Source organism: Colius striatus, chromosome 7 (genome assembly GCF_028858725.1).
Source record: "Colius striatus isolate bColStr4 chromosome 7, bColStr4.1.hap1, whole genome shotgun sequence".
Lineage (NCBI taxonomy): Eukaryota > Metazoa > Chordata > Aves > Coliiformes > Coliidae > Colius > Colius striatus.
Genome location: NC_084765.1, coordinates 30,301,052 through 30,317,092, shown reverse-complemented (window position 1 = coordinate 30,317,092; position 16,041 = coordinate 30,301,052). Strand labels below are relative to the sequence as shown.

Below are 16,041 nucleotides of genomic sequence, written 5' to 3'. Positions count from 1 at the left end.
CAGTGTTGCTCCCATCACTCAAAGAGTGACACTGATGTGCTGGAGTGTGTCCAGAGATGGGCACCAGAGCTACTGAAGGGTCTGGAGCACAAACATGGTAAGGAGTGGCTGAGGGAGCTGGGGGTGTTCAGCCTGGAGGAGGCTGAGGGGAGACATGATCCTTCTCTGCAACTGCCCGACAGGAGGTTGTAGTGAGATGAGGGTTGGTCCCTTCTCCCAATAACAAGAGACAGGACAAGAGGAAATGGGCTCAAATTGCACGAGAGGAGGTTTAGATTGGACATTAGGGAGAACTTTTCCCGAGACGGTTGTTAGACATTGGCACAGGCTGCTCCAGGAGGAAGACGCGTAGATGAGGTGCTGAGGGACGTGCGTGGCCATAGCAGTGTTAGGTGAGTGGCTGAACTTCAGTGAGCTTAAGCTTTTTGGTTGCCTTTTGCAACCAAAACGATTCCATGATATGGTGTAAGCTGAGTGCAGCACACTGCTGTCAGCGCTGTGAGGTACAGACACAGGGAATAGCATGGAGGTTGCCTTCTGGGGAGCCACAGAAAGCCTCCATACAGCTGCACACTGCAGGGTCCCATTTTCCCCTCACCACTAAGAGCTCGGGCCGCCTTCCCTTGCCACAACGGGCAGCACACGGCAGTACCGAGCACGGACACGCTCCCCTCCTTTCCCCGTGGCCCCGATCTGCGACCTGAGAGAGCCCACCGCCGGGGCTGCGGCCGCGTGAGCTCGGTTAAGGGGGCTGCGGCCGCGTGAGCTCGGTTAAGGGGGCTGCCCAGCCACCACTGGCGCCTCTGGCGAGGAGGAGAAGATGACGCTAACACCCTCTCCCACTGCGCTCCCCAGCGCCGCCACAAAATGGCGACGGCCCGTCCCGCCCCCGCTCGGCCGTGCCGCGCTAAGCACCGCCCCCGCGACCGTCCCGCCGCTGCAGTGTGTCCCTGCGGCGCCGCCGTCGCTGCTGTTCCCTCCGCCCTCCCTTCCGCCCGCGGTCCGGTTCCCGGAGCCAGCGGCGCGTCCGTCCGCCGCCGGTGCTGCGTCCCGCTGCCATGTTGGCCTCTGCCGCTGCCCTTCTCCACCGCACCGCCGTCTCCGGCCTCCGCGCCGCCGTCTGCCGCTCCGCTGGCCCTGCAGGTGAGAGGCCGCCCGCGTCCGTCCTTCTCTCCCGCCCTCCCTCCCTGCCGCCGCGGCCGCTGCTGTTTGCTCCAGCCTCGCCCCACCTCGGTTCGGTTCGGTTCGGCTCGGCCGAGAGGGCCCGGCACCAGTGGGTGCGAGGCGGCGGGGCCCGGCCGCTGGCGCGTCTTGTCCTTGCAATGACCCGCCAGCGTCACTCGAGGGCAGGCTCCGCCTGCGGCCTACCTCGTGCTGCCGCGCCGGGCCGCTGCGCCGCGCTCGCCGCCCCGGCCGCCGCCACCGGCCCCGCCGCCTCCCACCCGCCAGCGCCGGGCCCCTTCCCCGCGGCTGCAGCGGCGGGCGCGGCGGCTCTGTCCCTGCGCCTCCCGCGAAGGTGACATTGACGGAGGCCGGCGGTCACCTCCGCAGCGGGGCAGCTCGGCCCTGGCGCCGGGGCACCGAGCCCCACCGGGGGCGATCGGAGAGGGAAGGACAGCGTCGCTTCATCTCCTGGTTGCCTCTTGCGCTCATAATTAGCACCCCAGGTGATAGAGTGAGGAAGAAGAGCAGCCATGGCCAATGCGGCATTGAGTGCTGGTTAGGGAACCAGAGCTAAAGACAGCCCCGGTGCATCTCAGTTAATAGCTAATTAACCAGACGGTAATTGTGTTTAAAATGCTTGCGGTTCTGTGTGTGCCTGTCCTGCAGCAAGTGTGAATGAGGCTGGAGTGTATTGCTGCAGGGCTTTTTAAGTGGTGGTGATTGATCTGTTTCACTGGTGTTTCTTGGGTTCTTTTTAAAAACCTTTCGTTTTAAAAGAGGATTCATCGAGAGTCTTTGCTCAGGGTGCCGTTGTGTTCCCACTGAACCCTGGCTGCTCATGGCCCGGCCTTCTCCAGGCCCTTTTCCACGCAGCCAGCCTCATGTTCTTCTTTTCCAAGGTCTTGTATTACAAAGGCCCCACTTAACACTTCTGACCTGATTTGCCTTCACCAGTGGCCTTGAGGGCTTGTGTTTCGGTACATATAACACCTTGGGCTCATCTGCACCTGTGGGTTTAGGTTTACATTATATAATGCTGAAAAATGCAGCACGTAAGGCACTGACACCACATGGCTTCTCATGGCCAATCTTGCCTTTTTCAGTAAAGGTATGCTCCTCTTGATGCTGCTTTTTTTTTCCTGTGATCATTCACAGTGAAAGCTGTCAAATTCTGTCACTTCAGGACGCTTTAACACACCTTTGTGTAATGTTTGGTGATTTTAAGCCTCCGGGGATCTCAGAGGTTGTTGAAGTCTCTTGAAAATACGCCCTTGCAAATGGAGTTGCCCTTTACTTCTTCCTCAAGTTGGGAATTTCCACGTGGATAGGTCGCTGTGGTCTGACTGTCACACAGACGTTGTGTGTGTGACCATGACCTTGATGGACCCCACTGGGCTGGGAGGCAGCTGGCTGGTTCCCATGTTGCCAGGGTGGCTCACAGAGTCTGCTCTCCAATATATATGCATGTGGTATGGAAATACTACATATATATGTGTAGTATGGAAAACACAGGGCATTTAGGAAACATGGCAGCAGCTGAAAAATGCATCCTGCAAACCCAGATGTTAGAGTCTTGCCGTCTTTTTAACATTTTTCTTCAGGATCCCTTTAGTCTAACCAAGTCCTTCCTTTGTGTAAGACTAAAGGGAATGGGTTTGTTGACTGGTCAGTGGAAAGGGACTTCAGGTTTTTTTTTTACCTTAAAGGTGGCATTTGAGAACTTCATCCAGGCTTTTCTCAAGCAGATTTGCACTTTCTCTGTAGAGCTTGCTTTGTGTTTAGGGAAGGAAGTATTGTCCCCTCAACAGGCAGCATCTGAGGGCTTTTCAGCAGTGTCCTCTCTCTCCCTGCCTGGACATAGGAGCACTTACAGCAGAGTGCTCTTGCTGTGAGCTCGGCAGTGCATGTGATTTACTGGAGAAAGCAGGGTCAAAGGTCTGTTTTACAGCTAGGGAGAGGATGGGGAATCTCCATACAGAATGGCAAGAGAGCATTATGGTTCTGGCTTAGCCTGTCACTTGCTTTTCCATTACCTAGTTACATGGATAAAACACATGTAAAGATTTTCATGGTTTGGGAAGCATGGCATACACCAGAGTTGTAGCTGAAATGTTGGACCATGTTAAATTCAGTTAAAAATCTGGATTACTTTCTGATCCAGCTGTCATTTGTCGATACTAAAGATAGTCCTTGAAATTATTGTGGTTTATTCCGTTGTATTTTATGTGGAGTTAATACACAGCGTACTCTTCACTGTGATCTTCAAAGTAGAAAAGTATGTCTGGGAAGGATGGAAAAGTGCAATCTAGTTTGGGGCTTTCTTTACAATAAACTTTGCAGTTGGTCAGCACAAGTGGGTCATGATGAATTAGGTTAAGAGAGAAAAAGTGACTAGTTACATTTGACTTCCTCTGAAACAGAGCATCAAACTTGCAAGGTTATAGCTGGTGTATGACCTCTCTGCAAATAATTAGTGAAGTCAGCAGCAGGGAAAGGAAGCAGCTTCTAGTCAGGCTTGTGTTCTGTAAGGGATTAAGAAAAGACAAGACTTGTAAAAAAAAAAAAAGAGCAATTTGTGATCAAGAATAGTGTTGAGGGAAGAAATTAGTTCCTAGTCACGTCAGCCTTATTTGGCCATTGGAGTACCATCCCCACTTGTGCTTTATTAATTATAAGTACTAATGTACTTACAACATTGAGGTCCACAAGTCTGATCTTCGATAGATACTGAGGCAGCAGGGCTTTTTGGTTTTTGGTTTTGTTTTTTTTTTTCCTTCAGAAGCCTCTTGGAAGGAATAGCTCTGGTCCCTTTGCTTGTTAGAGCCTTTGTAGTTGGGCTGAGGTCATTCTGTGCAGATTCCTAGAACTGCTCTGAAAGAAGCCGTCACCAGCCCTGAACTCATAGTGGAATCCGAGAGCTGCATCTCATTGCTATTGAGACATCTGTCAATGGCAGGCTCTCGGCTGGGAAATCAGCTTTTCCTGGGTTATAGAGTCAGTTATGGCGCAGTGTTGGGAATGGGAAGCTACTCCAGAATAAACCAGCAAATTGATATGAGGTGGATAATGGTATGATGGGTAATAGGGAATAGAGCTTCATTCCTGGAAGGAATGGCATTGAAAAGCTGATTCATGTAGCTGAACTCACTGCACAAGTCCCGTGGTTTTGACATGGGTTGAAGCTTGGGAACAGAACTATCATGCCTGTCTGTTGAAGAAGGGCATGTATGTTATGTTTCTTTGCCTTGCTTGGCTCTGGAAGGAGGGAAAATTCATGGATCTTGCTGAAACAGGGATCCCAGAAAACTTCTTTGAAGGACTGTGTAAACAGAATAGGTTTTCTCTTGCATTTCCCCCTTCGATGAAATAATCCTGCTCTGACCAAGGGGTCTGGGAGCGCTTTGGAAGTCTGATGTAGAACAGAAAATATGCATTTTGCCACAAACCAACCAACCAACCGTTAATTATTAATCTGTGTTCCTCCAATGCTTATCCAGGCTGATCCAGCCTGGCTGTAGTGAGTGAAATGTATATTCCGTGGCTTTTAGTGCCTTGGTCATGACTAAAGTACAGTTATTTTGTGTTTGCCTGAAGTCTCTCCCTTTGTTTTTGCATCCAGCTGTACTGCGTGCCCGCTGCTACTCCCATGGCTCACAAGAATCAGATGAAGAATTTGACGCTCGTTGGGTGACCTATTTCAACAAGCCAGATATCGATGCCTGGGAGCTCAGGAAAGGTACGTTCAGCGCAAAATGGAAGAGTAATGTGGAATCAATATAGCTACTTTGGAAAGGGTTTGTGTCCAGAAGTAATCACTTATTTTTGATCCTGTGGTAGTTTTACCCTGGCTGGATGCCAGGTACCCACCACACCGCTTTATCCCCCACCTCCTCAGCAAGCCAGGGAAGGGGAGGAAATAAGATGGGAGTCTCGTGGGTTGAGATAAAAGCAGTTTAATAAAGAAGCAGCAAAGCCATGTGCACGGGAAGCGAAGCAAAAGCAGATAAAGCTGTTACTCTCTACTTCCCATCAGCAGCGATGTCCGGCCACCTCCTGGGAAGCAGGGCTTCGGGACGCATAGCGGTTGCTTTTGCAAGGCCAGAAATGAATCTTGCCCCCGCTTCCTGCTCCTCTCCCCCAGTTTATATTACTGAGCTGACGTCATATGGTATGGAATATCTCCTTGGTCAGCCTGGGTCAGCTGTTCTGGCCATAGTCCCTCCCAAGATGGTGCCCACCCACAGCTATTGGTGAAGGTGGGGGAAGGAATGCTGGAGGGACAGCCCTGATGCTGTGTGAGCAGTAGTCATAATATTGATACCAGCAGTAAGCACAGCACTGCAGGAGCTGCTGTGGAAAATCACTACCATCCCAGACCCACTGCAACTTCACCACTGGAGAACAGAAACAGTGAAAACTGGGAGTCTGATGTAGGAGAACAATGCTGTACCCAGTTGAGGCAAGGCACTGTGGGAGCTTTGTTTGTTCTGTGTGGCTGATGAATGTGTGCCAGTGCATGGCATGCTGCTGTGCACTCAGTTCTGAGCGTGTTGCAGAAGGTGATGGTACCTCACAAACCAGACAAGTGGGCTGGAAGGAACCAAGGCATGGAGAATGAGGGGAAGTGGAGATACAAGGCAGCAGGAGTCCAGGCTTTGTAAGTTTTCATGCCCCAGAAAATGGATTTTAACACCTGAGTGGGAGGGAGAGAGACGTTTGCTCTGAGGAAAGTGCCTTTGAGCTCAACTGTTGCTTAGTGTATAATTACATATATTTTTCTTTGGACTTTGATTTAATTGCTTGGCCATAACTCGCTGTATACCGTCTGGTCATCTCCAGCTTTTGTTTGCTGTGAAATTGCCAGCTGCTGTTGAGCTACCCCAATTAGGGCTTAAAAATGGGTTTGCATAACAGCCCAAAGTATCATCCCAACGTCACCTGGATGATTAGATGATGGGCCTTTCCCTTGGAAAGGAGAGGAAGGGAATGGACATCAGCCTCAGAGTTTCTTTACACCTGTAGAAATGAAGTAATTTGGTTTTTTTAATTCTATAACTGATGTGCCATGGCACATCAGATGCTGCCTCCTTTGGGGAGCATGGATGAAACTGGCCCACTGGGATTTCATGAAGTCCACTTCAAATCTGTAGTAGTGAACAACAGTGAGAGGGAGAAGAGCAAAATAAACCGCTTGGCACTGGATGCATGTGTCCCCAAAAGAGCAGTGAACATTGTAATCAGCTTCTGATGGCAATTGGTGTTGTAACACTTAATTCCTTCATGAGGTGGAGCAAAATAGCGCTCAGCAGGTTCCTTTTGATAGCATGCCGAGCTGATGTTAAGTTCCTCCTGGTGTTTCCTTGTATCCACAGGCATAAACACACTTGTGGGTTATGACTTGGTTCCGGAACCAAAAATCATCGATGCAGCTCTGAGGGCATGCAGACGGTTAAATGACTTTGCCAGTGCTGTCCGCATCTTGGAAGTCGTAAAGGTGAGTGACATGGCAGCCTAGGGTGCAACTGCTGTGTTGGCATTGCTGAGAGCCTGGCAGCAGAAGAGTTTTTCTTGCCTTGCTGTTTGTGGTGCAAAGGGAAACCACTGTTTCCTGCTGCCAGATTCAAGAGCTTCACTATGAGCATGTGTTCGGTGGCTTGAAATAATAGTTTTGAGGTAAGAGTACTCAACAGCCCAGCTTCAATACCCTTCTCACGTTCATATTTTCCTTTCCTGGTGCAGACTGGTGGGAAAGCCTTTAAGGATAAGGATTACTAGAAGTATGTGAAGCAAAGGCAGCTTACTGGCTTCTTAAAGGACTGAAACTGAGTTGGCTGGGAATAGCAACTTGGGAAGCTGCACAGGCCTGGAAAAAACCATAAACCAGCACCTTAAACCCGAGTCCAGCCTTTGCTTAACAGGGATTTGAAGCAGGTGGGAATGGAGGCAGGAGTTGTAGTTCAGTCGTAGAAGCAGCAGCTACACTCTTCCAGCTGCAAGGGAAGAGTGTAAAGAGTAATCTGCAGATCCCCCAAAGGGCAGCTGGCATTATTCTGAGGTGCTGTGCAGCTACAGTCACTTGGTGGGAGGACTTTCCAGTATAGCTGTGTGCAAGCCTTGTTTACCTGACGGTACAGGTGGGTTGTGCCCTCCTATGCTGCAGGAGTTACTCTCCTGAGCCACATGGATCATGCCATGGACCCCCTTGTGAACACACCTCTTGATTGCAAACCTGACAGGTGTACAGTGGACCTTGATGACAGCTTGCTGTCAAAATAACACCTTTCCTTTTTGTTTAGGACAAGGCGGGACCTCACAAGGAAATCTATCCTTACGTTATCCAGGAACTTAGACCAACTTTGAGTGAGCTGGGAATTTCCACTCCAGAGGAACTGGGCCTGGACAAAGCATAAACCTCATTGGTAAGGGATGCCATTGCTTCTGAGACTCCTGGCAGGGAACTCCTGTACTCTAAAACTCTCCTGCCACTAAGACAGAGTCCTCATATAGTTCAAGCTTATAATGTGATCCTTCAAATATCTTTATAACTGCAGTTCTCCTTGAAAAGGTACCTTTTCAACAAGGCTTAGAAGAGTTGCTTGAGAAGGGATAAGGTTGTTGGCAACCGTACTCAGCCTTCCAGAACTTTCTAGATAGCAGCTGCCAAGACAATGGGTCTTGCAGCACTTTGGCAGCACGTCGACCTTTGCTCCTTCTCATCTTCTCCCCCAGAAGTATTTTTAGCAAATGGCAGGGTTATTTCCACTTGAAATGCAAAAACTCTCATTTTGTTGTCACAATCTCAGTTTTCTAAACCAGCTAGACACTAATTACTAGCTTATTCTAGAGAATGGGCCCCACTGATGGCAGCCACTCAACAACACAGAAGTTTCTTCATGTTACCTTTTAGCTTTTTTTTTCTGAAATTAACTGTCTGTAATGAATTCTGTAATTATTCTTGAGGGCCCTTTGCTCCAAAATAAACAAACTGGCTCTAGCACAGCCAGAGCTTAACTAATCTGTGTGCAGAAGATCCTTTAGCTTCAGCAGATCATTTCAGTAGCAGTGCATGTAGTATCTCATCCTGACGGCAGCAGCCTCAAGTCTCAGAAAGACGCTTGTTTTCCTGTGTTTTAAGAGCTGAACTTCTGAGTGCATTCTGAACTTGAAACCAGCCTTAACTAAGACATTTAGGTCGTAAATACCAGCCTCTGACATGAGCTGCAGCGTGTGAAGTAATTGTTGCTAAACAGCAGCTCCTCTGGTTAATGAGGATCTGTCATTAAACATAGGCAAGACCTAATCCTAGACTAAAATTAAGCCCTAAAGAAAAGTCCTAATGGAAGTGACATTATGTAAAGGCAGTCTCTTAGCTGGGTTTTTTTCAGGAGATGGCCCATGTCATGTTCTTTTTATAATATTCTGCTCAGAATAGGGGTATCGGGTGTCAAACTGCAAATAGCACTTCATTCTGGATCCCAGAGTCCCTGCCCCCATCCTCGCCCTGAGTTCTGGCACAGGGAGGGTATGGAGAGAGCTGTGCTGGGGAAGCAGTGACTGCGTTTGGGGCCAAGCGTGGTTTAACTGGGCTTCGAGTGTCAAAGTGGAAGCAGCTCATTGGAGACCTGTGGGATGCTGCTTCAATGAATAGCTCTTCTGGTTCTTTTTCCGTTCCAGGTGCGTTACTCGAGCGTTTCACTGCTGCCGCCTGACTGTGCAGTCGCCTGGAGCCACGCGTGTTGAAATCTTACTTATTTGAAATAACTTCTTCCTTTATTGAGTCACAATGTATGTGATGTGAACCTGGACCTAATAAAGGAAAAACTGTTTTGACTGATGTGGTAACACTGGCTCGTGTGATTGTTTCTTTTTGTTTTTATGGGGAAAAGGAAGAAAGAAACTGTAAGAGTATGTGTAAGAGCTACTGCATTGTTACTTCCTTGGCAAAGCCTTTGTGGTGGCCTTGAACGAGCGCCGAGCTCCACCTTTGGGAAGGTAAACAAGGCCCCTGCTGGAGGGCACTCGGAGCTTTGGGGGGCAGGAGAACAAGGACTTGCAAAACTTGCAAAAACCCAAAATTGCTCTTTGGAGGAATTAATTTCCCTGTGACCAAGTCGGGCCGCAAGGAAGCCCCCGGGGCGGGGGAGGGTGTAAGCTCCAGCTCGCCCGAGGCAGGCTGGGTGCAGGGCTGGGCAGCTGCTGCAGCACAGGCGCTGCTCTCCAACGCGGCTTCCACCGCGGTTCCGGCACAGGGGGGAGTGTGGAGAAAAGCGGCGCGCGTAAGGGCAATGATGCTCTGTTTCCCCTCGGCAGGAACGTTTCAGGACCGCGGCAGTGAGCGGAGGGAAGCTGCTCCTCGTTGCTCCTCCCTGCGCACGGCGCCGCCGGCCGCACCAGGGGCCGTGCCGCCCGCGCACGCGCAGCGCACGAGCGCGCCGCCTCCCCGCCTCCCATTGGCTGAGCGCCGCGGCCGCGCGCTGCCATTGGCGGGTGCTGCGGTGAGGGGGGCGGCGGGCGGCCATGGCGACGGGCGGCGGGGCCGCGGCCGGGGCCGCTGCGAGCGGGAGCGGCGGGCGGCGGGGAGCGCGGGTACGTGCGGGGCCGCGGGAGCACGGGCAGCTGTGTGCATGGGGAGCGTGACGCAGGATGGGCTGCGCGCAGGGAAGGGCTGTGGGGCGGCAGGATGGGGTGGTGTATGCAGGGAAGAAGTATAGAGGAGGGGGAAGAAGTACGGGGTGTATGGGCCAGTACGGGGTATATAGAGCTGGCTTGTGTGCATGAGCCAGTACGGGGTATATAGGGCCAGAGTGTGGGTATGGGCCAGTACAGGGTATAGAGAGCTGGGTTGTGTGCATGAGCCAGTGTGGGGTATATATGGCCAGGGTGTGTGTATGGGCCAGTACGGGGTATATAGAGCTGGCTTGTGTGCATGAGCCAGTACGGGGTATATAGGGCCAGAGTGTGGGTATGGGCCAGTACAGGGTATAGAGAGCTGGGTTGTGTGCATGAGCCAGTGTGGGGTATATATGGCCAGGGTGTGTGTATGAGCCAGTACGGGGTATATAGGGCTGGCTTGTGTGCATGAGCCAGTACGGGGTATATAGGGCCAGAGTGTGGGTATGGGCCAGTACAGGGTATAGAGAGCTGGGTTGTGTGCATGAGCCAGTGTGGGGTATATATGGCCAGGGTGTGTGTATGGGCCAGTACAGGGTATATAGAGCTGGCTTGTGTGCATGAGCCAGTACGGGGTATATAGGGCCAGAGTGTGGGTATGGGCCAGTACAGGGTATAGAGAACTGGGTTGTGTGCATGAGCCAGTACGGGGTATATAGGGCCAGAGTGTGTGTATGGGCCAGTACAGGGTATATAGGGCTGGGTTGTGTGCATGAGCCAGTACAGGGTATATATGGCCAGAGTGTGGGTATGGGCCAGTACAGGGTATAGAGAACTGGGTTGTGTGCATGAGCCAGTGTGGGGTATATATGGCCAGGGTGTGTGTATGAGCCAGTACGGGGTATATAGGGCTGGCTTGTGTGCATGAGCCAGTACGGGGTATATAGGGCCAGAGTGTGGGTATGGGCCAGTACAGGGTATAGAGAGCTGGGTTGTGTGCATGAGCCAGTGTGGGGTATATATGGCCAGGGTGTGTGTATGGGCCAGTACAGGGTATATAGAGCTGGCTTGTGTGCATGAGCCAGTACGGGGTATATAGGGCCAGAGTGTGGGTATGGGCCAGTACAGGGTATAGAGAGCTGGGTTGTGTGCATGAGCCAGTGTGGGGTATATATGGCCAGGGTGTGTGTATGAGCCAGTACGGGGTATATAGGGCTGGCTTGTGTGCATGAGCCAGTACGGGGTATATAGGGCCAGAGTGTGGGTATGGGCCAGTACAGGGTATAGAGAGCTGGGTTGTGTGCATGAGCCAGTGTGGGGTATATATGGCCAGGGTGTGTGTATGGGCCAGTACAGGGTATATAGAGCTGGCTTGTGTGCATGAGCCAGTACGGGGTATATAGGGCCAGAGTGTGGGTATGGGCCAGTACAGGGTATAGAGAACTGGGTTGTGTGCATGAGCCAGTACGGGGTATATAGGGCCAGAGTGTGTGCATGAGCCAGTACAGGGTATATAGGGCCAGAGTGTGTGTATGGGCCAGTACAGGGTATATAGAGCTGGCTTGTGTGCATGAGCCAGTACAGGGTATATAGGGCCAGAGTGTGGGTATGGGCCAGTACAGGGTATATAGAGCTGGCTTGTATGCATGAGCCAGTACAGGGTATATAGGGCCAGAGTGTGGGTATGGGCCAGTACAGGGTATATAGGGCCAGAGTGTGTGTATGGGCCAGTACAGGGTATATAGAGCTGGCTTGTGTGCATGAGCCAGTACTGGGTATATAGGGCCAGGGTGTGTTCATGAGCCAGTACGGGGTATATAGGGCTGGGTGGTGTGCATGAGCCAGTGTGGGGTATATATGGCCAGGGTGTGTGTATGAGCCAGTACGGGTTATATAGGGCTGGGTGTGTGCATGAGCCAGTATGGGGTATATGGGACTAGGGTGTGAGCATAAGCCAGTATGGGGTTTATGCATGGGTAGTACGGGTCAGTATAGCATATATGCATGAGGGGCAGGATGGGATATGTGTGGGGGTATGGTGTAGGGCTGGGATATGTGTAGAGGGCTGGGGCATGTGCATTGTGGGTATGGGGCTGAGGTATGAGCGTGGGGCAGTGTAGGGCTGGGGCACGTGCACAGATGAGCAGTACAGGGGTAGAGTGTGTCTGTTTGGCTGCAAGTGGGTATAGGTGTAGAGGCCCAGTGTAGGGTAGGGGCAGTGTAGAAGCAGAGCATGTGCAGAGGGGCTGTATAGGGAGGGGTCGAGCATGTTGGGAGGGATCTGGGGGTGCAGGCAGAAGCTTGCTGCCTGCCTGGTTACTCTAGCTGGCTTGATGGCTCCAGCTCCTTGCAGACAGAGTCATTTCTATGGTGAAGGCTCTGCCCCACTAATTCTGGCTTAAGACACTGCTGCTATTCCTGGCTATGCTCTCTTATCACCACATCAGCTCCTCAGCATTATTTCTTCATTAACTGCTTCCCCTAATTCCTTATTCATGCACCGACTCTCCCCCTGAGTTCTGATTTTCCCTCTATTTTCTTCATTAGTAATTGTATTTGTAGAAGTTCTTTTCTGCCCATTTTTATTTAGCAGTGCTGGCTCTCCTTGAGTAGAAATGCCTAACAAAGAGTGGAGACTTTTCCTTAAAGCCCTGGTTCTCAAACCTGTTTACATGACACCAGTTTCATTTCAATGATGTGGATTTATCATTGCTTGAGGAGAAGCTTAAAGTCTCAAAACCTGTGGAGAATTAAAGCAGTGAATCTTCTTGGTTTATTTGGTGAACCTGCTAGTTAAATCTCTCTCACATCTTCTCATGCCTATTGCTGGAGTCAGGCTTGCAAAGAAACTGCTGGTCACACTGTGTGATATTAATTTAGCATTGCTGTTCCCAAATAATCCCTTCAACTGCTAATAGATCTGCTTATTCCTTTTGCTCTCCCTCCTCTGGTCACAACACAGGGCTGGGGAGAAGGAGCTGTCCCCTCACAGCTCTCCCCAGCTGACACTTGAGTTACCAAGAGCAACAAGATGCTCTGAGATGAGTCTGATTTCCTTCATCCTCCTAGAGAGATGTTAATAAATGTGCTTTTCCCCCTTTATTTTAGCTGATTTGGACTGAAAACAAGAAGCTGAACAAAGTGACTGATGCAGTGGAAAAAAGGGGACCGTACATCATGAGCAAAACCCCCTCTCTTCACGCCAAGCTCCGTAAGTGCTGCTCGGTTTCACCCCAGGGACTCTGCCGGGATTCAGGGAGACATCTGCAGCTCGTGGGTGGGAGTGGCCAAAAGCCATTTTATTCCTTGCTGGGATAAAACGATAAAATAGCCCCATAATCCCCTACCCCCACCTATGGAAACCAATGCCCCCACCCTCTCCTTAGAACCCACCTGCAATGCCTCCCCATTGAAAAAAAAAAGGCTCTTGGGGTGTCCATGGAGGTGTATTTTGGGTATTTTTAGCTGTGATCCTGTGCTTGGCTTTCAGAGAGGCAGCGTGAGCTGGCGAAGGCAGCGCTGCGACGGCAGGGGCTGCTGGGGGGACCTGTGCCACACCAACCCAACCCAACACCTAAAAGGTCTGATCCCCTTTTCCCAAGATGTATTTTCACGTTCCTTGGCGTGACTTGGGACTTCAGAGGATTAAAAAAAAAGAGTTTGGATCTTTAGTCAGCTGGCTGTGTTGTGTCCAGCAAGCATCTGCTATAATGCAAGAGGGGAGTTTCTGTCTGAGGGGCCATGCTGTTGCTTCTCTTTTTTTGCAGGGATTGTTTGGTGTTCAGCATTGATTTGGGGAGCTTAGGATTTATTCTTAGCTGGTGGTGGCCCTGGCCAGGCCATTCAAGACAGGGATTCCTGGCCTGGCTCCTCAGCTACCCAGCTCAGTGCTGGCATCTTCATGTCCCCATGGCTGTCACAGGCTCGCTCCTCTGCTTCCCAGCAGGTCAGTGAAGTTTAACAAGGGCTACACAGCACTCAGCCAGACAGTGGATGAAAACCTGGTCTCCCTTGATTCAGACAGGTGGGCACTGGGCAGACACCCCCTGATTTTGGGTGTGGGGTGTTGCAGGCTCTAAGATGGCCTTTTTGTGTGAGGGATTGTTTTTTCTTGTCACTTGTAGAGCAACCCTGATTGCACCGGGTAACTCTCAGCAGCAAAACACTCCTATTGTCCCAGATTTAACAAATCCCTTGGAGTTATGCTGCTGGCTCCCCTTTTCCCCCTTCCCTCCAAGATTCCCTTGTCTTCATCCCAAGCAAAGACACTGCTTCCCAGCTGGCTGTTTCCTCTTTCTCTTAGTGACGAGGAACTGGGATCCAGATGTTCCTCTGGCTACTCCTCTGCTGAGGCAAGTCCAGGGGTTTGACCCCAACAGCATGGTCCCTGCATCCCGAGACACCTGAGGGTCTGTGTAGGGCTGAAAGGAAGTGTCACCCTATGGAGTGTGTATGTGTGTGTCCAGCCTGCAGAGCTCTGCTTTGCAAACTCCTGCCTCTGCTGCCCCATACATTTAATTCACATACAAATCTTCCCTTTGCAAGCCCTCATCTGGCTGTCAGTGCTGCACCCTTTGCACTTAAAGCATTGGCTACCCCTGCATTGAGGCAGCTGAAATGCTGCATCGCACAAAGGTTTTACATCCCACGGGGTGTTTTGGGGCGCACAGGATGCGTGTCAGGGTGCTGTAGCCCATGGGGTATTTTGGGGTGCACAGGATGTGTGTCGGTGCTGTGGCCCAGCAAAAAAATACTTGGTCTTTTGCTTTTGTCTTCTATGCTCTGGTTGCGCTGCTTCTCCCCATGCAAAGGCACCGGAGGGTAGACATGATGCCCTTGTTGCTCACAGTCCTACCCTTTGCAAGCTCTGAGATCTAAATTGGGACTAATTTTAAGCAGCTCTGCCTCCTTTGTTTGCTCCCCAGCAGGTGAACCAGGACCTGAGCCAGCAGTTGCTGCAAGATGGCTACCACCTTGACGAGGTCCCTGATGATGAAGATCTGGATCTCATTCCCCCGAAACCCGTTGCCTCTTCTTGCCCCTGTTGTTTTGGAGTAAATCTCTCCTGTGTGATCCAGTAGCTGCTGCTCACCCAGAGCCGTGCAAGAGGTCAAAAGCCAGCACTTTCCTTGTGCTGTGGGATGGCCGTTGGTGTCCATGCCCCGTGCCGGGACAGTGACACAGGGACAGTGATGCTGCAGTGCCACTCGTGGTGAGCAGCAGCAACCAACCCACCCCAAAGGACTTTTCTTTATAGTCAGCAATACCAGGGAAAGCTGCCACGGTGCCGTTTAGGTGGCCTGGCTGGGGCCTGTCACCTGGTGGGATGGAGGAGAGGCAGAGCCTGGGCACTTCTATGGGGGTGTAAAGGGAAGAAATGGGGAGGTGCAGCAGCAAACGCTCTTCAGTTTGCCTGACTTCCTCTTTTCCTCGTTTAATTGGCCATGTCGAGGATTAGGACCTGGCCCTGGATACGGGTTGTTCTTCCCAGCCCTTCCTAATGAAGAGGTGGGTGATACTGGGATTCAACTGTCGTGATGTGGAACTGGGCTAGGAAGCCCTGAGACCCCTTTTCTGTTTAGTTTTGCTTTAGTTACCCATCCTCCCTGTCAGGCTGAGGCCAAGCCAGTGAGGCTGGGGCCAGCCCTGGCTGGCAGAGAGATGCTTCATTTACCTGTCTCAAGCTGCTTGCAATTAACTGCTGCTGAGTGCCCTCTTCCCAAAGCCTGGGCTGATCTGAACCAAAGACTGCAGCTCTGAGGGAGAAGGTAAGATGGGGGAACCCAAGGGAGCAAACCAGAACAGGCTGCTCAGCTTGAAGCATCTGCATTTCTGTTATCCACCAGCAGCTACTGCTCAGGTTTTGACCTCCCTGTGTTCTGCCTCTCAAAGAAGTCATTAAGTTCTGGATTTGGAGCAAATGGCTTGTTCCATTTCTCCCCAAAGCTGCTTTGATGCAGGCAAGGGGCAGCCCAGACCCCCTATGCCTGCTCTGCCCAGCTTTTGGGTGCGGATTTGGGGTGGTTGAGGCGTCTAACCTGCTGTGAACCTTAAAAGCTGCCTTAAATCATGGTCCAGTTCTACTACATAGAAGACAAACAGCTGCTTATAAGGAAACCTTCTTTAAATATTTCATGTCTAGAGACCTAAACTGCATTTTGTTGGTTGGTTGCTTTTTAAAATCAACTTGTTAAAGGGAGCACTCAATAAACTGGATTTCATTACTTGGAGAGTGTGCTGGTGCTCGGAGGGGCTCCTTCCCTGACC

The 16,041-nt window shown here is 51.2% G+C and overlaps 2 protein-coding genes across 2 annotated transcripts; both read left to right on the top strand.

Annotated features, from left to right (window-relative positions):
• The first annotated feature begins 818 nt into the window (after positions 1-818).
• On the top strand, positions 819-9,006 carry LOC104552839 (cytochrome c oxidase subunit 5A, mitochondrial). The gene is given in 6 exon segments (XM_010195248.2): positions 819-1,032; positions 1,034-1,143; positions 4,784-4,900; positions 6,537-6,658; positions 7,461-7,583; positions 8,839-9,006. Coding segments are annotated over 5 exon segments (675 nt in total). The 5' UTR covers positions 819-820; the 3' UTR covers positions 7,575-7,583; positions 8,839-9,006.
• Positions 9,007-9,681: 675 nt separating this feature from the next.
• FAM219B (family with sequence similarity 219 member B) lies at positions 9,682-15,998 on the top strand. The gene is made up of 6 exons (XM_061999028.1): positions 9,682-9,750; positions 12,883-12,985; positions 13,265-13,355; positions 13,721-13,798; positions 14,078-14,126; positions 14,700-15,998. Exons 1-6 carry the CDS (start codon positions 9,682-9,684, stop codon positions 14,853-14,855), a joined length of 546 nt encoding a protein of 181 aa, XP_061855012.1. The 3' UTR covers positions 14,856-15,998.
• Positions 15,999-16,041: the final 43 nt, after the last annotated feature.